Below are 23,506 nucleotides of genomic sequence, written 5' to 3' on the forward strand. Positions count from 1 at the left end.
ATAAACGCGCCCTGGAGAGGATTGTCAAACAAAACCGATTCAAAAATGTGGGGGAGATCCACAAAGAGTGGACTGTAGCTGGAGTCAGTGCTTCAAGAAGCACCACACACCGACGTATGCAAGATATGGGCTTCAGCTGTCGCATTCCTCGTGTAAAGCCACTCTTGAATAAGAGACAACGTCAAAAGCGTCTCGCCTGGGCTCAAGACAAAAAGGACTGGACTGCTGCTGAGTGGTCCAAAGTTATGTTTTCAGATGAAAGTAAATTTTGTATCTCCTTTGGAAATCAAGGTCCCAGAGTCTGGAGGAAGACAGGAGAGGCACAGAATCCACGTTGCCTGAAGTCCAGTGTAAAATTTCCACAGTCAGTAATGGTCTGGGGTGCCATGTCATCTGCTGCTGTTGGTCCACTGTGTTTCCTGAGGTCCAGGGTCAATGCAGCAGTCTACCAGGAAGTTTTAGAACACTTTATGCTGCCTGCCGCGGACCAACTTTATGGAGGTGACGATTTCATTTTCCAACATGACTTGGCACCTGCACACAGTGCCAAATCTACCAGTACCTGGTTTAAGGACCATGGTATCCCTCTTCTTGATTGGCCTGCAAACTCACCTGACCTTAACCCCATAGAAAACCTATGGGGTATTGTGAAGCGGAAGATGCGAGATGCCAGACCCAACAATGCTGAAGAGCTGAAGGCCACTATTAAAGCAACCTGGGCTCTCATAACACCTGAGGAGTGCAACAGACTGGTCGACTCCATGCCACGCCGTATTGCTGCAGCAATTCAGGCAAAAGGAGCTGCAACTAAGTATTGATTGCCATACATGCTGAAACTTTCCATGTTCATACTTTTCAGTTGGCCCACATTTCTAAAAAATCATTTTTTGTACTAGTCGTAACTAATATTCTAATTTTCTGAGATACTGAATTTGGGATTTTCAGTAATTGTCAGTACTAATCATCCAAATTAAAAGAAATAAACATTTCAAATATATCACTGTGTGTAATGAATTGATATAATATGTAAGTTTCACGTTCTGAATATAATTACTGAAATAAATCAACTTTTTCATGATATTCTAATAATTTGACCAGCACCTGTATAAGCAGTAGGTCATCAAGTGGAGTTCAACTTAAACAACGAGAATGGTGTACTCTACTAAACTCACTCTTGTCCTGTTGGCTTTTCGTTCCTCTGTTATGCTGACCTGTGAGCAGGCCCGGTTCCAGAACAGAATGCCTTGGGGTGCATCTGAGATTACAGGGGGTGCACCAGTACTATAGGCCTACTAAAACCAGCTACCCAGCTTCAGTTCAGACTTCGCTTTTTTACACACAGGCCTTTCCTACCATAGACAAACACTTCTGCGTAGTTCTACTGACATGTTGGAACATTTCAGCTGCAACATTAGCTTATTGATATCTTGGATAGCTTTGAATATGAGATAGGTTTTTGATATGTGTGATGTGTGAGTTGTAAAAAAGAACAGAATTCTACACTAAAAAAAAAACATGTGACTGCAATTCAAAAATAACGTTTATTTTTTATAAATTGTGGCAGGATATTTGACGTAACAAATAATTGTACATTGCCACTTAAAAATAAAACAGATTTTAGCTGAACAAGGAAAGAACACTTTCAGACTTTGAACTTTGAACAAAAGTAATCAGTATAATACTCTTAAAGTTAACACGATTGTAAATAAATACAATAAAAATAAATATGGGTTCTTATGAACATAATACATTTAATACATGTATTGGATATCCAACAGATATATAACTGTTGCTGCCGAAGAAGTTCAACGTCACTACCGTGCGCACCAAAGATATACTATATGGGTGCGTGCATTTTGCACACGACGCCGGCATGACACACGATGCCAGCCGGCGGCCAATCACAGCAGCGCTGATATAGAGCGACAAACCGACAACATTGCAACCTCGAGTGTGATATTGCTTTATACAACGGTTATACTAGTAAAATGTACTGTTAATAATAATAATTGACAATAGATTGTGATTTGTTTGTCTTTTTAATCATATAAACGAATGAAATTGCTTCCGGCAACAAAAATAGATCACCACTGAGCGGTCAGAGTGATGTTGGATGCTCATATCTCAACGGTATTTAATGGAAATTGTCAAAAGTTTCATTACAATTTGTTTTGTGAGCAAGTATTTTATTATTTTTATCATATTTATATAAAAAAAAATCTTTTTTTTTTTTAATTGAGGGTGCAAACATTTTTTTGGGGGGTGCAATGCATGCTTATGCACCCCCGTAGAACCGGGCCTGCCTGTGAGTATCATATTAATTAAGTTTACAGCGTGCTCTATATCAGGGGTATTCAACTACAATAGAAAGAGGTCCTTCAAGATTTCTTTAAAGGGTAATTCCGGTGTGAAATGGTTTTGGGATATGTTTTGTATGATAACGAGATGAAATGTCCTGAAATGTGAGATGAAATCCTACAAGCCTTTATATGTTGTCCATTATGTGGAGAAGCTATTTATAACTTATTAGCTTGAAAAAATGTCATCAGAAGTAGCATAGACTAAAATAATTTACATCACTGCCTTCCAAGGTCCATCTACATGTATGCATATACATGTCTGTCTATCCAGCTACTCTGTCTGTCCAGGGTTTATATCCATACCTTCACAATGTATCTGTAGTGTGTACTATACCAAGTAGACTTGTTTTGTTGGTCCTTTTTGTAACATCGTAACCGGATCAAAAATGGTACGATGATTAACTGTGTTCTTAATGTTATCACCGGCCTCCGTAACAACCACTGAATCTAACAGTGCCCAGAGGGCATTCCCTGAGCCTCAATACAGCCTTGTTATTGAGACACTCGCGTTCCCTGAGCCTAAATACAGCGGAGTATTGAGACACTTGTTGCATCAATTGTGTTTTCAAGCAGGTGCTGGCATCCCTGAGGTGGTCAACAATCTGGGGGACACTGACACTGAGGTGATCACCAGAGAAGAAGAAGATGCCATCTTACCGTGTGGTCTGGGTTCCCCGGTGAACCTGAAGGATGAGGTGTTTGACTGGAAGAAGGAGCAGCAGGAGGTGTTCTTCTATGAAAAGGGCAAGGACTACAACCACGGCAAGCGTGGACAAGATCCCCAGTTTGGGGGCAGGGTGCACCTTCTCCCAGGGGCGCTGCAGGTCGGTAACGCCTCTGTGATCCTGTCCAGTGTGACCCAGGCCGACGACGGAGTGTATTCTTGCTACTTCCCACGTCGGAAACTGACGAGATGGATCCGGCTGACTGTAGGTGAGTGAATGGTTCCGGTTCGTTCAAGTCTCTCGCTCTCAGCTCTCACCTACAGCACCTTAAGTTTAATTTGACCGCATCGGTTCTTTGTCAAAAAGATTATAAAAAGGAAACTGACCTTTTTATCTTTTTCAGAGCGCGTCCCCGATCAAGCAGTCCCGGATTCTGATAGTTCTGATTGAAGCGGTGCCTATTGGTCCTGTCCCCGTCGTGATGCCGCTGTACAGCTGAACGTACCGTCTTTCGGTTGAGCGACGGACACTTTTGGTCATCTGAAGGTGTGCAGTTGTATCGCAACAGTTTACTTTTGATACATTTCTACGAGAGAGCAGTTATTTATGTTAGTTATGGAACATGGAAACAACCTCAAATGTCTGTTTCAGGTTATGGGTTCCTCAGGAGCATCATTTGAATTTGGCCCCATATGTCTTCATTGTGTGTGTGTGTGTGTGTGTGTGTGTGTGTACGCACTGCAACGCAAGTGTTGTACACTTCTTTGTTATTTGGATAGCCGTACTGCTGTTGGTGTTATGGCGCAAAACCCGTCTGGTTCTCTGACGTCTCTCGTGGTTTTTCCACAAAGAAAATCGTAGTGGGGGTTATCTCAGCCATGGTTGAGAAAGATTTGGGGGAGAGGAACTTTGGCTTTGACTCCCTGAAGTAGCCTACATGAACCGCGACATGGAGGAGAAGGGGATTGTTGACCGCGATTGTCTCCCACCGGGAACCCGCTGCCTGCTGCCCCCGCCCCCCCCGCCGCGAGGCACCACCCCCGCCGCGAGGCACCACCCCCGCCGCGAGGCACCACCCCCGCCGTGAGAGACCACCACAGCGAGGCACAACCCCCGCCGCGAGGCCGCGCCTCGGCAGCGGGCAGCGGTGCTCCGGCGGGAGCCACACCCCCACCCTCCACCTTGACCCGCCTCTAAGAAGCGGCACACTTGTGTAAAGCCCATTGCGGGACTGGCTCGTAGTGGCTGTAATTCTGCACCAAGGCTGAATTTCTTGAACGTCTTCCAGTACTGTAAGCCTATTAGGGGCCCACTAACGGCTACATAAAACCATCAATTAAGTAGCATGCCATAGGATCTTTAAAAGAAACCTTCAAACATAATTAGTTTGGCATTCTCTTATTCTATTTTATTTGTTTAATTTTGTTTATTTCTATTGTATTGTTAAGCACCACACAATAGCCAGGGGCTGCTGGAGACCATAGAGGTGGGGGAGGATCCACCCTTAGACGGGGGGTGGGGGGGATGGCTGACTGAGTGAGAGACTGTGTACAAAGAAGTTGATCATGTTTATTGAGTTTTTCGATTCGTTAATTTAACTAAAAAGTCGTTTGTTTGACATATCTTTCTCGTTTTGTTTCCATGTCAATGAGATTTGGTCAATTCAAATAATAAAAAAGTTGTATTCAATCGTGGTCGGTTATTTTCATCTGAGAATTATACTTTGATTTCAGTCCATGGTTAAGGTTCCAGATGTTCAGTCTGCTCTCACGTCAATCACCACAGGTCCACAGCACCACGTTCGGTCCACCCACATTGTGTCAACAGGCACGCGACAGAAAGTGCCGAAAGCGGATTCCGGATTTCACGATGAACCCCTTAAGAGCAGAATTTAACCGTTACAAATAGCAGAATTAACCCGTTAAAAAAGCATTAGAGTCCGAATCAACTGACGGCAGCACACGCAATGATAACGTAAAGGTTGACGAGGAGGCTAGGGCTAACTGCACCCAATCAAATGTGTATCAATCTCAGCTTTTTCACGCTAACGTTTATCTGGGAAAAGGAGACGCTGAGATATTGTATATTCACGACATGATAAAGTTTAATCAGGCTAAACCCCGAGCGCAAGAACACTCTTGAGTATCAACTTAAGGTAAGACCACTTTTGAAATGCACATTAGCCTAGTGGCTGTTGGTTTGATGGTCATGCCCTTGCTTTGCCTTTGAATACGAACTATGTCGGTGGTCGATTTTCTTATCATGAAGATATTTAGTAAATCTGGCTTTCATAACTGTGGGTGTGTGGAAACGCGTTATAAAACGAACACATCCAATGTACATTTATGGCTGTCCGTTCAGTAAAACGAATCTACTTGCCTCCTCTGGTTGTGGCGTTGTCGGTTTGGATAAAAGCTTTGGATAAAAGCGTCTGCTAAACGCCCCCTAAACCTCTCTTTAAGTCTTTTAACCCCTTTCCGGTGTCGAATCTGAATGTTTTTGTTTTTTCTCCTTGCGGACCTACGGAAGCCGAGAACGGCCATCGATTATTTTATTTTTTTATGCATTGTTATCTCGTGATAAAGACTTATTATCTCGTTATCTCGATATAACAAAGATCGTTTTCTCGTGATAACGAGATATTTTTTCTAATCTGAAAGCCATCTCTTACAGAAAGGCACAATGCAATTTCTGCCTGTGTTAGACCTAGGTTGAAGTAGGTCCTGATGCGTTGATCAATAATGTGATCTGCCATTTTCACCTCCCTGAACACCTGGATCAGACAGTGGAAGCTCTCGTAGGCTGAAATCAGCACGATCACATTAACCAGCGCCAAAAGTCTGTCTGTTATATCGAGATAACGAGATAATTAATTCGTTATCACGAGAAAACGACCTTTGTTATATCGAGAAAACGAGATAATTAATTCGTTATCACGAGAAAACGACCTTTGTTATATCGAGAAAACGAGATAATTAATTCGTTATCACGAGAAAACGACCGTTGTTATATCGAGAAAACGAGATAATAAGTCGTTATCACGAGATAACAGTGCATAAAAAAAAAAATAATCGATGGCCGTTCTCGGCTTCCGTACGGACCCGTGTGAGTACAGTGAGGTCTTTATAAACCCGTTGCGACCCCGGGAAGTAAGAGCTGGGTTAACTCCATTGTCGTTCATTTTCGTAGGTTCACCTGCTGCTGTTTTGTACGGAAGCCGAGAACGGCCATCGATTATTTTATTTTTTTATGCACTGTTATCTCGTGATAACGACTTATTATCTCGTTATCTCGATATAACAAAGATCGTTTTCTCGTGATAACGAGATATTTTTTCCCCTTCGTTTTCTCGAAGGGGAAAACCTGTCTACTTAAGGGGAATCTGTGTGCTGTGGGTTACACCCTGAAGAAGGCTGTTGTGCCACTACGCATGGTCTTCAACCCCTTGGGGGACCCCCTTATAGTTAAAAAATAAAATGATGTTGCATTTTAAGTGTGATCTATAATAAGAAGTGCACTCCAGGATATCAGGATTGACACTCCTAGGATAGATATCTGTAAACTGTAAATCAAAAGCGCATTTATAAACGTAATGCTGATGATTCATCGACATTTTGATTTGATTTATTTATCCTTAGTTGTGACACAGCTTGTAAAGTTGGATTTGATATGAGCAACGAGGTTCAAGTGAAGATGGACGATATAAAGAGCGCGCAGCCGCGTCGAGAAAACGACCCTTGTTATATCGAGAAAACGAGATAATTAATTCGTTATCACGAGAAAACGAACTTTGTTATATCGAGAAAACGAGATAATAAGTCGTTATCACGAGATAACAGTGCATAAAAAAATAAATAATCGATGGCCGTTCTCGGCTTCCGTAGTTTTGCCATACTTTCGTCTTGCTTATCTTTTGATTGTGATTACAATGAGAGAGACAGAGAGACAGAGAGACAGAGAGACAGAGAGACAGAGAGAGAGAGAGAGAGAGAGAGAGAGAGAGAGAGAGAGAGAGAGAGAGAGAGAGAGAGAGAGAGAGAAAAAGAATGTGACAGAGAAAGTATGTGACAGAGAAAGAATGTGACCGGTTGTGACCGATTGGGACCGATTGGGACAGATTGGGACCGATTGTGTGGGTGTGACCGATTGTGTGTGTGTGACGGAGAGAGGGGGTGTGACAGTCAGACACGCTGCGCTTTATAAAAGCGCTGTCGGGTGACTCTTTCTCAGCTGTAGTGTGTCGCTGGAGATGTCTGCGGCGTGTTTCCCCCTCGGCCTGTGTGCTCTGTTAACCTGGGTTGTGTTGATCTGTGAGTATCATTTTAATAAGGTAACACCTTGTTTGCTGTAGCCTACTAACCGCATTTGTGTTGTGTCTCCTCCGCTCGGACGGGGCCGAACTTTCTCTTGCAAATATTTTTTAATTCATATATTTATGGATTTATATTACATTTATTTAAAACAAGGTGTGTTTGTGAAACTTATTTTTGTTTATGGATACATTTTACAATTATACAAACCGATATCCATTTGTGTGTGTGCATTGAAATGTATTTGTGAGAAGAGAGTAATTTATATATAAATCACAAAATACATTTGTGAGTCCTTCTCTGTGCATTCATTATTAATGAGACTGTTCTGACCCCATATCTCTCAGCGGGTCCTCAAAGATCCATGCGGACTCGTGTGAGTACAGTCAGGTCTTTATAAACCCGTTGCAACCCCGGGAAGTAAGAGTCAAACCTCCACCCAAAGGTTTTTATTTGGTTCACTGTCGCTTTGTCCACTAAAAATATGCCACATCATGGTGCACTCCAGTGTGCTGTAGCGTCTGCGAAGGAACCACACGGTAGTCAGATTACACCGCACGAGAACTACCTTTGTTGAACGCCACAGAACACACAACCAACACGGGGCTTATCCCACCACCCTAAAAATCCACAGTCGCCACTCGCCACAGTACCTACCCATTGGCGTCAGTTTGGTTTGAAATGTGGTGGGGACAGAGACGCAATCTGGAATGCATTTTTAGAAGTGCTGGGGATGCACCTTATTTTTCTTTAGCGCAGGTCATAAAAGGTTCTGAAGACGGGATACCTGTGTAGCTTACTAATTAGTAAGATTTTTACAAAAAAAATATGTCTGACACGTTTTATGAAGAAAGCGTTTTCAAAAAGCATTGGACATGATGACCCACAATGTTCTGCTCCATGATGCACTCAATGTTGACGCGACATGACATGAGCTATACCAAAATAAACAAAGAGGGGCTTATTACCTACTTGTTTAAGTTCAGAAGGGGCAAACGTATACACACAGCACTACAAATGTCAAGATCGAAAAAGCTAAAAATAATTATATCTGAACGCTTTATATCACATCATGAGCTGGCTGTTCTCAATTCACAACACACATCCATCCAATCTACATGGCATTCTGACCAAAACCCATGCACTCCCCCCCCCACACACACACACACAATCATTCCATAATTCAAGCAAAGCGAATGACCAAAAGTCACTTTGAGTCAACAAGAGACTGACTCCACCGACTCCACTATCGTAATCTCCACTAGTCTATACCCAACAGCGTAAGAACGCTAACACTGGATAATTTAAGTTAGGCTACTTGGAGGCTATGGCTAGTAGTACTATTTCAAGTTAAAACAGCTGACCACATGAGGGCAAAAAACACAAAAGATCTCGCCAAAGTACCAGCAAATCTTAAGCAATAAATATCGCATCTTACCTTTATTAACGTGCCAGTGGTCTGCAGATGTATCCCGCGGTGTAGCCTGCGTGCCTGCTGCCTAACCACATCCATTAAGTTCAACAGGTTTTCGCTCTGACACTGTCCATCCATGGTACTAGCGGTCTGGTGCTTTTTACCTATGTATTCAGGCTAAAATTAATTGACTGTCTGATGCCTCATCATTGCATACCAGCCATAGAGTATTGGTATTAATATCTCATGCATTGTCCAAGTCAGGCTGGCACCTCATACGAAAATAATCCACAACTACGGTGCCGCAGAGGGCACATCTAGTCACAACTGAAAAAAGACATTCTCTGATCCTACCTAGTTAATTATACAGCAAAATGTCAAAAAGGAGTGGACAGGACATCAGAGCTTTTTTTTAAAGCCAAGCAATTTAAGCTGACATGCACAGTAAGTGTGCTAGTGTCTTATGAGCTCAGCTAAATTAATATTTATTCTAGAAATATATTGTAATTCTTGAGTTTTTTTTTTAGCTAGCTAGCCTCTACCAGCGCGACACACTGTTGGCTAGCATGCCTAGTGCTACTGGAGTGTTTTGCCCTATGTGCTTCAACGTTTAGCTTTCCTATTTAAATTCATTTTGAATTTACAACAGTACGAATGATTTATTTTATTTTCACTTCAATGACGTTTCGTTAGCAGTTTTCAGACTCCCCACTAGATGGTCGTAAATCTTCCATATTATTTGTACCAAGTAACAACCATGGTACCAGGCAACCGCACACTCCAAACCAATATTTTGTCAAAAACCAATTACAATATTGATAACATATACCACAACCAACATACCTACATAGTGGTCAAATCATTACAATAAAGGTTACAAGACTTTTGTTTGCACACCACATAAATCTCATAAAATAGAGGGCATAATCAATTGAGTTAACACATTTTTATTTATTTATAAGGAACATCAGAGCTTAATGAAAGGCAGGAACTGGTAGATGGCAATGAAGAGGTGAGTTGGCAGAAACAAGTTCCTAAAAGGAGAAAACACTGCATTTTAAAATAAATAAGACAGAGCTAAATCAATTAAGTTATCAATCTTCTGTCTTTGTTTACATTTGATCAGGGAGAGGAACTAAGTCAATCAGAACTTAGTGAAGCTAATGTTGGCTATAGCTTCAATGATAGAAACTATCAAGATAAATCGTTCGCTGCCCTCGGTCAAACTACGACAAAGGAGTTTGTACAGATTGTCATCATCATGAATAAATATAGATACGTTACGTTACCTCCTCCGGACCTCCTTTCCTCAAATGCATGAAGCTGCAACCGCAGCAGATTGTCCATGGAAGTGCACAGCAAGCAGTCAGGTTCAGATTACACAGAGAAGGAGCCGCCCACCGTACCACCCACCCCTCCCCCATTCTAGAACTACTCATCCAAATGTTATAATTGTTGACGGCTGGCTTGTGTGCCGTATGCAGATCGTTTTTTTGTGGATTGGTTCGCATCTGTCTCGCGCTATAAACATTCATTTTTAAAAAACGATACATATTTTTTTTTTCATTTTTTTTTTTTTTTTTTTTTCTGGTGGGGACAAAATTAGTCTTTACGAAAACTGGTGGGGACGCGTCCCCGGCGTCCCCGGCGTAATCGACGCCTATGTACCTACCCACCTGCCTGCCTGCCCAGGCCCATCTACAAATATGCATTCTGTCTGTATCTATCTACTCTGTGTCTGTCCAGTGTTTATGTTTCAATACATACACACGTGTATCTGTAGTGTGTATTATACCCAGTAAGCTTACCTAAACGGCTTGTTTGCCCTTGTAAGGTCTTGTTGGTCCTTTTTGTAGCATCGTAACCAGATCTAAAATGGTACGATGATTAACTGTGTTCTTAATGTTATCACCGGCCTCAGAAACAACCACTGAATCTAACAGTGCCCAGATGGCGTTCCCTGAGCCTCAATACAGCCTTGTTATTGAGACACTCGCGTGCCCTGAGCCTAAATACAGAGGTGTATTGAGACACTTGTTGCATCAATTGTGTTTTCAAGCAGGTGCTGGCATCCCTGAGGTCGTCACCAATCTGGGGGACACTGACACTGAGGTGTTCACCAGAGAAGGAGAAGATGCCATCTTACCGTGTGGTCTGGGTTCCCCGGTGAACCTGAAGGATGAGGTGTTTGACTGGAAGAAGAAGCAGCAGGAGGTGTTCTTCTATGAAAAGGGCAAGGACTACAACCACGGCAAGCGTGGACAAGACCCCCATTTCTGGCGCAGGGTGCACCTTCTCCCAGGGGGGCTGCAGGCCGGTAACGCCTCTGTGAACCTGACCAGTGTGACCCAGGCCGACGGCGGAGTGTATTCTTGCTACTTCCCACGTCGGAAACTGACGAGATGGATCCGGCTGACTGTAGGTGAGTGAATGGTTCCGGTTCGTTCAAGTCTCTCGCTCTCAGCTCTCACCTACAGCACCTTAAGTTTAATTTGACCGTATGGGTTCTTTGTCAAAAAGATTATGAAAAGGAAACTGACCTGTTTATCTTTTTAGAGCGCGTCCCCGATCACACTCCCCCAAAAATCAGGAAGGCGGGTGAGTTCGATTTCTGCTGATTACCTCACCCCTCCCTCTGTGTACCACGAAGTCGAGGGCTGGGTCTAGGGGTCGGCTGTAGGGTTAGACTGAGGGGTAAGGGTCTAGGGGTAGGGTGTAGAGTTAGACTGAGGGGTAAGGGTCTAGGGGTAGGGTGTAGGGTTAGACTGATGGGTAAGGGTCTAGGGGTAGGGTGTAGGGTTAGACTGAGGGGTAAGGGTCTAGGGGTAGGGTGTAGAGTTAGACTGAGGGGTAAGGGTCTAGGGGTAGGGTCCAGGTGGATCGAATAGTAAGCTGGGCATCAGAAAACGTTGGGTTAATACAGTATGTTACACGTGTTTGCTCACTTATTGTATGTTGTATGTCATGTCACCATCCGAGTGTTTAGTGAGTCTTTCCAGTCAGCTGTTTTGATGCACAGAAACATGTTAATGGTCCTGAGAATAACACTCTCCTCTCTCCCCTCTCCTATGGTTCAGGCCATCGGTTGACCGGCGATCATGAAGAGGTCCTCAGGAATGGTCCATGGAAGGCCATAGGTGTTTCTTTTATTGTTCTCTTTATTTTATCAGTTGTAGTTAATATTTACCAATTTACCAAAACTAATAACTGTAGGAAAGGTCATGGTCCACAAGCAGTCCCTGATTCTGATAGTTCTGATTGAAGCGGTGCCTTTTGGTCCTGTCCCCGTCGTGATGCCGCTGTACAGCTGAACATACCGTCTTTCGGTTGAGCGATGGACACTTTTGGTCATCTGAAGGTGTGCATTTGTATCTCAACAGTTTACTTTTGATACAACATTTCTACGAGAGAGCAGATATTTATGTTAGTTATGGAACATGGAAACAACCTCAAATGGCTGTTTCAGGTTATGGGTTCCTCAGGAGCATCGTGTGTGTGTGTGTGTGTGTGTGTGTGTGTGTGTGTGGCACACTTCTTTGTTATTTGGATAGCCGTACTGCTGTTGCTGTTATGGCGCAAAACCCGTCTGGTTCTCTGACGTCGTAGTGGGGGTTATCTCAGCCATGGTTGAGAAAGATTTGGGGGAGAGGAACTTTGGCTTTGACTCCCTGAAGTCGCCTACATGAACCGCGACATGGAGGAGAAGGGGATTGTCTCCGGCCGGGGCCCCGCTGCCTGCGGCCCCCGCCCCCCCCCCCCCCCCGCCGAGAGGCACCACCCCCGCCGCGAGGCTGCGGTGCTCCGGCAGGAGCCACACCCCCACCCGCCTCTAAGAAGCGGCACGCTTGTGTAAAGCCCATTGCGGGACTGGCTCGTAGTGGCTGTAATTCTGCACCAAGGCTGAATTTCTTGAACGTCTTCCAGTACTGTATTAGGGGCCCACTAACGGCTATGTAAAACCATAAATTAAGTAGCATGCCATAGGATCTTTAAAAGAAACCTTAAAACATAACTAGTTCGGCATTCTCTTATTCTATTTTATTAATTTATTTTTGTTTATTTTCATTGTATTGTGAAGCACCACACAATCTCCAGGGGCTGCTGGAGACCATAGAGGCGGGGGAGGATCACCCCTTAGACGGGGGGGGGGGGGGCTGACTGAGTGAGAGACTGGGTACAAAGAACTTTATCATGATTATTATTGAGTTGTGTTTTTCGATTCGTTAATTTAACTGACAAGTCGTTTGTTTGCCATATCTTTCTCGTTTTGTTACCAGGTTAATGAGATTTGGTCAATTCAATTAATAAAAAAGTTTTATCCAATCGTTGTCGGTTATTTTCATCTGAAAATCATCCTTTAATTTCAGTCCATGGTTAAAAGTGCACCTTAAGGTTCCAGATGTTCAGTCTGCCCTCACGTCAATCACCACAGGTCCACAGCACCACGTTTAGTGTGACCAACTTAGAGATTTTGTCGCTATATTTAGCGACTTTTCAGACACCAAATCTAGCTTATTTTTCTGTTATTGGCGACTTTTTGAGGTGAAAGCACGTAGGCCTATCGCTATTATCTCTTTACAACGAGCAGCGGGCGGGTGCCTGCGCGGCCCCTCCCCCGTCTCAAAGCACTTACAGGCGGCCCAGTCCTCGCGCAGCAGTCCCTCGCAGCTGCTCTGTTAGCAGGAGCTAACAGGAGACGTTCACGCCTCGGCATCCGGGCTGCAAATGAATCCGCTTCCCGTCCAGCAAGCTGCCGCCGACTGATCCCGCCCCCTGACGTACAGTCAGGGCGGGATAATGTCATATTTTCTTTGTTTAAATAAAATAATAAATCGCTGCACTTAATCACTGTTACAGTTTGACTCGCACTGCCTCAGGCTCAGTCACTCCTCACCTCACCTTGTCCTCGGTGCGTGTGTGCCTTTCTGTGACAAATAGGCTACACAAACTTTCTTTACCATGTCGCAGTCAAAACTGTACCAACACAAATATAGAAAAGAGTGGGAAGCAAACACTGCTTTTAAGGGCTGGATAAAGCCGTTTATTGGAGACGATACACTAGCATACTGTCACTATTTCTGTGCCATAAACTATGTTTTTCTTAAAACGAGGTTGATACCATGCCAACTTTGTCATGTACAGGGGCCTTATATCAAGTCGTGTAAGTCTCCCTTGGATGGTGATGAAATTAGGGCTATAATGTTTTATGATGGCTATGCTATGGAGAAAACGAATGGTTTTTTTTACTTCCGGTTATGTAAATTATGTGATGACGTCATCTAGCGACTTCTAGCGCCGGGGAGCCAATAGCTACTTTTCTTACTAAAGAGTTGGAAACACTGAAAGGTAGACGAGGAGGCTGGGCTAACTGCACCGGAGCAAATGTGTATCAAGCTCAGGTTTATCAAGCTAACGTTTATCTGGGACGAGGAGAAGCTGAGATATTGTATATTCATGACATGATGGAAAGTTTAATCAGGCTGAACCCCGAGCGCAAGAAAACTCGGGAGTATCAACTTCAGGTAAGACCACTTTTGAAATGCACATTAGCCTAGTAGCTGTTGGTTTAATGGTCATGCCCTTGCTTTGCCTTTGAATACGAACTATGTCGGTGGTCGATGCTCCTGTCATGAAGTTATTTAATACATCTGGCTTTCATAACTATGGGTGTATGGACACGCGCTATACAAGTGGATTCGAGACAAATGAATACGAAAGGTAAGCACAATAAATAATTCTCTGTGCGGTACTTTTTGAATATGTTGAGCCACAAAGTTGTGAATTATGGTTGCCCCTGGGATAAAAGAAACGCACCAAACGTGCAGACCTACTGAAGTAAAAGCCCCTTCGGTGAAAAAAAACCATTATAGACCCGCACTCGCACGCGCACACACACAGCCTGTTGAGCACGCTGACGCAGTCTCATCACCACCACCGCTGAGTGTGTGCTCATGAACCCAAAATACCACAAAACAAGCACTATAGTTCGGGTTGTGGCAGTACGGCTTTCACACACGCACACACACACACACACACACACACACACACACACACACACACACACACACACACACACACACACACACACACACACACACACACACACACACACACACACACACACACACACAACACGTGGAAGCTTATTACACCCCATCTTACGCGTTACAATACACAGATCACCGACAAAGAAACACTTGGAACTTAATTAATTAAGAAATACACTCGCACACAAGTGTTGCACAAAGCCCTACGATTTTCGTTTTTACAGAGACTTTCTTGTGTTTGGCTCCGTCTGTCTGTCCGTCAATCTTTCTGATGCGAGCGTGAGAGTGAGCGAGGGAGATAAAGGGAGGTTGAGAGAGAGAGAGAGAGAGAGAGAGAGAGAGAGAGATCTATGTTCGACTTTGAGAGGGAGGGATCTATGTTCGACTTTGAGAGGGAGGGATCTATGTTGGACTTTGAGAGGGAGGGATCTATGTTCGACTTTGAGAGGGAGGGATCTATGTTCGACTTTGAGAGGGAGGGATCTATGTGAGAGAGAGAGAGAGAGAGAGAGAGAGAGAGAGAGAGAGAGAGAGAGAGAGAGAGAGAGAGAGAGAGAGAGAGAGAGAGAGAGAGAGAGAGAGAGAGAGAGAGAGAGAGAGAGAGAGAGAGAGAGAGAGAGAGAGAGAGAGAGAGAGAGAGAGAGAGAGAGAGAGAGACCGAGACCGCCCTCTTCTTCCTCCTGCGATCGGACCGGACCGGGAGTTGGGGCGGGAGTTGGGGCAGTGAGTTGAGTATATATATGGTTGTGGAGTTGAACATAAAACACGACAATGGTGTACTGTACTAAACTCACTCTTGTCCTGTTGGTTTTTAATTCCTCTGTTATGCTGACCCGTGAGTATCATATTAATTAAGTTTACAGCATGCTCTATATCAGGGGTATTCAACTAAAATAGAAAGAGGTCCATCAAGATTTCTTTAAAGGGTAATTCCAGTGTGAAATGGATTTGGGATATGTTTTGTATGATAACGAGATGAAATGTCCTGAAATGTGAGATGAAATCCTACAACCTTTATATGTTGTCCATTATGTGGAGAAGCTATTCATAATTGTTATTAGCTTGAAACATGTCATCTGAAATAGCATAGACTAAAATAATTTACATCACTGCCTTCCAAGGTCCATCTACATATATGCATTATACATGTCTGTCTATACAGCTCCTCTGTGTCTGTCCAGTGTTTATATCCATACCTTCACACGTGTATCTGTAGTGTGTACTATACCCAGTAGGCCTACCTAAACGGCTTGTTTGCTCTTGTAAGGTTTTGTTGGTCCTTTTTGTAGCATCAGAATCAGATCAAATACGGTCCGATTATTGACTGTGTTCTTTATGTTATCACGGCCTCAGAAACGACCGCTGAATCTAACAGTGCCCAGATGGCGTTCCCTGAGCCTCATACAGCCTTGTTATTGAGACACTTGCGTTCCCTGAGCCTCAATACAGCCTTGTTATTGAGACACTCGCGTTCCCTGAGCCTAAATACAGCGGAGTATTGAGACACTTGCTGCATCAATTGTGTTTTCTAGCAGGTGCTGACATCACTGAGGTGTTCACCAGAGAGGGAGACAATGCCATCCTACCGTGTGCTCTGGATTCCCCGGTGGACCTGACAGATGAGGCGTTTGACTGGAAGAAGGAGCCGCAGGAGGTGTTCTTCTATATACAGGGCAAGGACTACAACAACGGCCGGGAGGGACAAGACCCCCAGTTCGTGGGCAGGGTGGGCCTTACCCAAGGGGGGCTGCAGGCCGGCAACGCCTCTGTGGTCCTGTCCAGTGTGACCCAGGCGGACAGTGGAGTGTATAAGTGCGTAATTCTTACGAGACGGACAAACAGATGGATCCGGCTGACTGTAGGTGAGTGATTGGTCCGGATTCTATGAACATCCCTACTGTACCACTGATATATTGTTGTTTCTCTTTATCCTGACAAATCTACTTACTGTAAGTCGCTTTGGATAAAAGCGTCTGCTCAACGCCCTGAATGTAAACGACTTAACGCCCTCCTGCCCACAGTGGTGGAGCCGCGGTTGAGGCTGGAGGTGGTAGAGGCTTCCCCGTCCTCCGGCTCGGTGCGGCTGTCCTGCGTCTCCAGAGGAGGCCAGCCCCAGCCCAGCGGTCTGGAGTGGCAGACCCCCAACGGAACTGTGATCCCCGCAGAAGAAGCACCGCCGGCCGCCTCCTCAGACAGCGATGGCCGCTACTCCATCAGTCAGACGGTGAAGGTGACCGAGCCAGGCAGCTACACCTGTCTGGCCCGGCAGCAAGGCGTCCACCCTGCGGTCAGAGACACCATCCAAGTGGTTGGTGAGTGTTTCCAGTCAGCTGTTTTGATGGGACTGTTGAGCACAGAAACATGTTAATGGTCCTGAGAATAACACTCTCCTCTCTCCCCTCTCCTATGGTTCAGGCCATCGGTTGACCGGCGATCATGAAGAGGTCCTCGGTAATGGTCCATGGACGGCCATATGTGTTTCTATTATTGTTCTCTTGATTTTATCAGTTGTAGTTAATATTTACCAATTTACCAAAAATAATAACCGTAGGAAAGGTCATGGTCAACAAGCAGTCCCTGATTCTGATTGTTTGGATCGAAGCGGTGCCTATTTGTCCTGTCCCCATCGTGATGCCGCTGTACAGCTGAACGTACCATCTTTCGGTTGAGCGACGGACACTTTGGTCATCTGAAGGTGTGCATTTGTATCGCAACAGTTTACTTTTGATACAACATTTCTACGAGAGAGCATGAGTTATTTATGTTAGTTATGGAACATGGAAACAACCTCAAATGGCTGTTTCAGGTTATGGGTTCCCCAGGAGCATCTCTTCATGGTGCTCCACCTAGATCACACTTTTCCACTGCATGGTACCAGCTCGACAGGACTCGACTCAGCTCGCATTTTTTGCGTTTCCACCGCGAAAACATGGTATCTGGTACCTGAAGTGGCTGCTTTTTCTAGTACCGCCTCGCTCTAGGTTCCAAGCGAGCTGAGCGGATGCTAAAAGGTTACGTCGGCAGACGGCCGGCCACTGATTGGCCAGAGAGTGTGACAAAGTCACGAGAGCGACATGGCAACCATGCTGGCAACAGCCATAGCAGCGCCGCAGCCAACATATTCCACTTCTTCAACTCTTCAACATGCCAGCTAAAAATGCGAACACGAATACCATCGCATCGATGTCCTCCATTGTTGTTATGTGGGTTCTGTCCATGTGTGGGTTGCGTAGGTGTTGTTTGCGTCGCGTACAAAAATACGTCACGGCCCTTTCGCGCAGCCGACCCCGCCCACGTCCAGGAGGTACTATTTGCGGTGGAAAACGACCCGTGCTGCTACCGTGTCGAGTCGTGTCGTGTCGTGTCAAGTCGAGCTACATGTGCGGTGGAAAAGCGGCATTAGTTACCTATGCCCCCCCCCCTCTGGAACAGCCTGCCAGAGGAGCTGAGGACGTCACAATCTGTTTACACATTTAAAGGTCCCATGGCATGAAAATTGTTCTAACATTAACATGAGTTCCCCTAGCCTGCCTATGGTGCCCCAGTATCTAGAAATGGCGTTAGGTGTAAAACGAGCACTAGGTATTCTGCTCCGACTATTGAAAAATAAAAGCTCAGACGCTCAGATTTTGGCCCCATATGTCTTCATAAGGGGCCAAGTTACCTCCCCTTTCTCTGCCTTGCCCAACCAGAGAATTTGGCCCGTCAATGAGAGCTACGACCGACACAATAATGTCACTATTGCACACATCCTCCATAATGAAAACACTGTGTATTTAGAGTATCTGTAATTTAAGTATATACATGATACTTGGATTTTTGTAATTTTTATAAATAGTGCACATTTTACATTTTATAGTACTTTTATCGTCTAACATTTGATATGTATAGATATTTTGTATTTAACGTTGTATACTTATTATATTATATATTATACTATATACCTGACCTTTTTACTTACTTAATAATGCTGTTTACTTTATTGTTCACCTGCTTTTGCATGCAAATGTTTATTTCTCATGCCAATAAAGCTTTTTTTTTTATTGGAATTTGAGAGAGACACGAGTCTAACATTCCTGCAATCACAGCTCGTCACTCGCTGTTATAACATCATCACTGCCACACAAGTTATGGTAGACAGACAGCTGAGCGTTGGAACTCGCACTTTATTACTATGCTGAAACCCCTCTGGCCCTCCGCAGGCAGACCACACACACACACACACACACACACACACAGATCACTGCAGTGAGGAAGAGGAGGAATGCAGCGACATCTTAACGAGATATGAGGATTTCTATTAAGAACCCAAAATACCACAAAACAAGCACATAGTTCGGGCTGTGGCAGAGCGGAGAGTTACACACACACACACACACACACACACACACACACACGTGGAAGCTTATTAAACCCCATCTTAAGCGTTACAATACACAGATCACCGACAAAGAAACCCTAGGAACTTAATTAATTAAGAATTACACTTGCACACTCGCACACACTAAAGTGTGGCACAAAGCCCATCGATTTTCGTTTTTACTGATACTTTCTTGTGTTTGGCTCTGTCTGTCTGTCCGTCAATCTTTCTGATGCGAGAGTGAGAGTGAGCCAGGGAGATAAAGGGAGGTTGAGCAAGAGTGAGAGACACGCACACATACAACATACAACACACACACACACATGCAACACACACACACATACAACACACACACACTCGTCAGAGAGGTGTCAGGAGGAGGGGATGGGAGGTGAATCAGAGAGGTGAAGGACTGATCAGCCCCCTGGTTCTGTTCCAAAGACTCTCAGTGTTCTGTCAGGTTGCAAGTCGCCCCATCCTAGACCTGTTGGGGTCCCGGGATTCAACATTCGCAATCGGGATACAATATATTTTTCCACCAGTTTTAGTTTGGTGAGAGGGACACCGAGATGGGAGAGGGAAGGGAGGGAAGACTCAGGGTGACTTACCAATGCAGGGTTTTTGATCGATGTAACGAGAGAGAGAGAGAGAGAGAGAGAGAGAGAGAGAGAGAGAGAGAGAGAGGGGGGAGGTCTCGCACACCCCGAAAGAAAGAGGAAGTGTGTGTGTGAGACCACACCGAAAGGAAGTGTGTGTGAGACCACATCGAAAGAGTGTGGTCTCTCGCTCCTTTAAAGCGCTAGTCGGGCGCCTCTTTCTCAGCTGCAGTGTGTCGCTGGAGATGTCTGCGGCGTGTTTCGCCCTCGGCCTGTGTGCTCTGTTAACCTGGGTTTTGTTGACCTGCTGTGAGTATCATTTTAATAAGTTAACATCTAGTTTGCTCTACTAACCGCGTTTGTGTTGTGTCTCCTCGGACGGGTCCGAACTGTCTCTCTTCTTAGGTCTTGTTGTGACCCCGGGTAGTAAGGGGACATATAGCAGTGTGTAGCTGAAGATGTCTGAAGATGTCTGTGTGGCGTATCTGTCCCTCGGCCTGTGTGCTATTTGGACCTGTGTTGTGTTGACCTGTGAGTATCAGGTCAACACAATACTCTCGGACGGGTTCGAACTGTCTCTCTTTTTAAGTGTTTTAAAACCTTTCCAGTGTCGAATCTGTTATGGAATAGTCGGAATGAAAAACGGGCAAATGCTCTGTTGAAAGGCTGCAAAACGAACTTTTAAATTCACTGGTGCTCTCTTCAGCGGGTTCTCAAATATTCAATGTGTTTTTACATGAGGACTCGTGTGAGTAAGCCTACAGTGAGTTCTTTATAAACCCGTTGCGATCCCGGAAAGTGAGAGGCAAATCTCCACCCAAAGGTTTTTATTGGGATCCCGTCTTGAATTAAGACGCATGATAGTTCTGTGGTCACGGCCTGGTGATGTTGTGGATTTAAACAACACATTCTAACACTTTATCAATATACGAGACGTCGAGAAGGTTTGAAAGATAAAGACTTTATTATCACTTGCAAGGAAGTAATAGCCAAACCTGAGTTGGTTTGATAAAGATTTGTTGCAAGCAACTTGGTCCCCCACATAGAGCGTGCGCCCCACACAGAGCGTGCGTGCACTGTCTCTCCCGGCTGATCACAGACCTGCGTCTAGCCGCGCCCACAGCAGTTCCCAGTCAGAGCGTTGTTGCGCCTCGTTCTCAGCTGTAGTGTGTGGCTGGATATGTCTGCGGCGCGGCATGTTTCCCCCTCGGCCTGTTTTCTCTGTTAACCTGGGTTGTGTTGATCTGTGAGCATCATTTTAATAAGGTAACACCTTGTTTGCTCTACTAACCGCATTTGTGCTGTGTCTCCTCCGCTCGGACGGGTCGAACTTTCTCTCTTTTAAGTCTTTCCAATGTCGAATCTGTTATGGAATAGTCTGAATATTCTGAATGGAAAACCGACGGATACTCTGTTGAAATGCTGCAAAACAAGCGTTTAAATTCACGTGTGATACCCTCCAAGCAGCGAGGTACAACCGACGATGTCCTGGTGAGAGCCAACCAGTAGACTACTGGTCAGGTGAGGGCCGACCAGTACTGTACTGGTGAGAGCCGACCAGTACTGTATTGGTGAGAGATCGGCGACACTCTCTCAGCGGGTCCTCAAAGATTCATTGCGTTTTTCCATGCGGACTAGTGTGAGTACAGTGAGGTCTTTATAAACCCGTTGCGATCCCGGAAAGTGAGAGGCAAATCTCCCCCCAAAGGTTTTTTATTGGGATCCCCGTCTTGAATTAAGACGCATGATAGTTCTGTGGTCACGGCCTAGTGATGTTGTGGATTTAAACAACACATTCTAACACTTCATCAATATACGAGAGGTCAAGAAGGTTTGAAAGACAAAGACTTTATTATCACTTGCACGGAAGTATAAGCCAAACCTGAGTTGGTTTGATAAAGATTTGTTGTAAGCAACTTGGTCCCCCACACAGAGCGTGCACTGTCTCTCCCGGCTGATCACAGACCTGCGTCTAGCCACGCCCACAACAGTTCCCCGTCAGAGCGTTGTTGCGCCTCGTTCTCAGCTGTAGTGTGCGGCTGGATATGTCTGCGGCGCGGCAGGTATTCAACTAAAATAGAAAGAGGTCCTTCAAGATTTCTTTAAAGGGTAATTCCGGTGTGAAATGGATTTGGGATAGGTTTTGTTGGTCCTTTTGTAACATCGTAACCAGATCAAAGACGGTACGATAATGAACTGTGTTCTTAATGTTATCACCGGCCTCAGAAACGACCGCTGAATCGAACAGTATCCAGATGTCGTTCCCTGAGCCTAAATACAGCGGTGTATTGAGACACTTGTTGCATAATTGTGTTTTCAAGCAGGTGCTGGCATCCCTGAGGTGGTCACCAATCTGGGGGACACTGAGACTGAGGTGTTCAGAAGAGAAGGAGAAGATGCCATCTTACCGTGTGGTCTGGGTTCCCCGGTGAACCTGAAGGATGAGGTGTTTGACTGGAAGAAGGAGAAGCAGCAGGAGGTGTTCTTCTATGTAAAGGGCAAGCATTACATCAACGGCAAGCGTGGACAAGACCCCCAGTTCTGGCGCAGGGTGCACCTTCTCCCAGGGGGGCTGCAGGCCGGTAACGCCTCTGTGAACCTGACCAGTGTGACCCAGGCCGACGGCGGAGTGTATTCTTGCTACTTCCCACGTCGGAACCTGACGAGATGGATCCGGCTGACTGTAGGTGAGTGAATGGTTCCGGTTCGTTCAAGTCTCTCGCTCTCAGCTCTCACCTACAGCACCTTCAAGTTTAATTTGACCGTATCGGTTCTTTGTCAAAAAGATTATAAAAAGGAAACTGACCTGTTTATCTTTTTAGAGCGCGTCCCCGATCACACTCCCCCAAAAATCAGGAAGGCGGGTGAGTTCGATTTCTGCTGATTACCGCACCCCTCCCTCTGTGTACCACGAGGTCGAGGGCTGGGTCTAGGGGTAGGGTGTAGGGTTAGACTGAGGGGTAAGGGTCTAGGGGTAGGGTGTAGGGTTAGACTGAGGGGTAAGGGTCTAGGGGTAGGGTATAGAGTTAGACTGAGGGGTAAGGGTCTAGGGGTAGGGTGTAGGGTTAGACTGATGGGTAAGGGTCTAGGGGTAGGGTGTAGAGTTAGACTGAGGGGTAATGGTCTAGGGGTAGGGTGTAGAGTTAGACTGAGGGGTAGGGGTCTAGGGGTAGGGTGTAGGGTTAGACTGAGGGGTAAGGGTCTAGGGGTAGGGTGTAGAGTTAGACTGAGGGGTAAGGGTCTAGGGGTAGGGTCCATGTGGATCGAATAGTAAGCTGGGCATCAGAAAACGTTGGGTTAATACAGTATGTTACACGTGTTTGCTCACTTATTGTATGTCGTATGTCATGTCACCATCCGAGTGTTTAGTGAGTGTTTCCAGTCAGCTGTTTTGATGCACAGAAACATGTTAATGGTCCTGAGAATAACACTCTCCTCTCTCCCCTCTCCTATGTTTCAGGCCATTGGTTGACCGGCGATCGTGAAGAGGTCTTCGGGAATGGTCCATGGAAGGCCATAGGTGTTTCTTTCATTGTTCTCTTTATGTTATCATTTGGAGTTAATATTTACCAATTTACCAAAAATAATAACTGTAAGAAAGGTCATGGTCAACAAGCAGAACCTGATTCTGATAGTTTGGAAACGAAGCAGTGCCTATTTGTCCTGTCCCCATCGTGATGCCGCTGTACTGCTGAACGTACCGTCTTCGGTTGAGCGACGGACACTTTGGTCATCTGAAGGTGTGCATTTGTAT

The 23,506-nt window shown here is 45.1% G+C and overlaps 3 protein-coding genes and 1 long non-coding RNA gene across 4 annotated transcripts in view; 3 read left to right on the plus strand and 1 right to left on the minus strand.

Moving 5' to 3' along the window:
• Positions 1 to 9,680: 9,680 nt before the first annotated feature.
• LOC115532478 (uncharacterized) lies at positions 9,681 to 10,103 on the minus strand. The gene is made up of 2 exons (XR_003974053.1): positions 10,039 to 10,103; positions 9,681 to 9,783 (listed from the first exon to the last, which is right to left on the minus strand). It is a non-coding gene; the product is annotated as an uncharacterized LOC115532478 (long non-coding RNA).
• Positions 10,104 to 10,559: 456 nt separating this feature from the next.
• Positions 10,560 to 12,114, plus strand: LOC115532472 (uncharacterized). Its single transcript, XM_030342263.1, has 3 exons — positions 10,560 to 11,171; positions 11,306 to 11,347; positions 11,827 to 12,114. Exons 1-3 carry the CDS (start codon positions 10,652 to 10,654, stop codon positions 12,009 to 12,011), a joined length of 747 nt encoding a protein of 248 aa, XP_030198123.1. The 5' UTR covers positions 10,560 to 10,651; the 3' UTR covers positions 12,012 to 12,114.
• A 2,340-nt stretch (positions 12,115 to 14,454) lies between these two features.
• LOC115532651 (selection and upkeep of intraepithelial T-cells protein 3) lies at positions 14,455 to 17,682 on the plus strand. The gene is made up of 4 exons (XM_030342523.1): positions 14,455 to 14,467; positions 16,194 to 16,658; positions 16,818 to 17,108; positions 17,212 to 17,682. The coding sequence occupies exons 1-4, from the start codon at positions 14,455 to 14,457 to the stop codon at positions 17,463 to 17,465; spliced, it is 1,023 nt and encodes a 340-aa protein (XP_030198383.1). The 3' UTR covers positions 17,466 to 17,682.
• Positions 17,683 to 19,997: 2,315 nt separating this feature from the next.
• LOC115532652 (uncharacterized) overlaps positions 19,998 to 23,506 on the plus strand; it is a 51,008-nt gene continuing 47,499 nt past the window's right edge. Inside the window, exons 1-2 of the mRNA XM_030342524.1 lie at positions 19,998 to 20,061; positions 22,077 to 22,439. Of these exons, the coding sequence (XP_030198384.1) occupies positions 19,998 to 20,061; positions 22,077 to 22,439 (427 nt within the window). The remainder of the gene's footprint in view (positions 20,062 to 22,076; positions 22,440 to 23,506) is intronic.

The sequence above is a fragment of the Gadus morhua genome, chromosome 19 (genome assembly GCF_902167405.1).
Source record: "Gadus morhua chromosome 19, gadMor3.0, whole genome shotgun sequence".
Classification (NCBI taxonomy): domain Eukaryota; kingdom Metazoa; phylum Chordata; class Actinopteri; order Gadiformes; family Gadidae; genus Gadus; species Gadus morhua.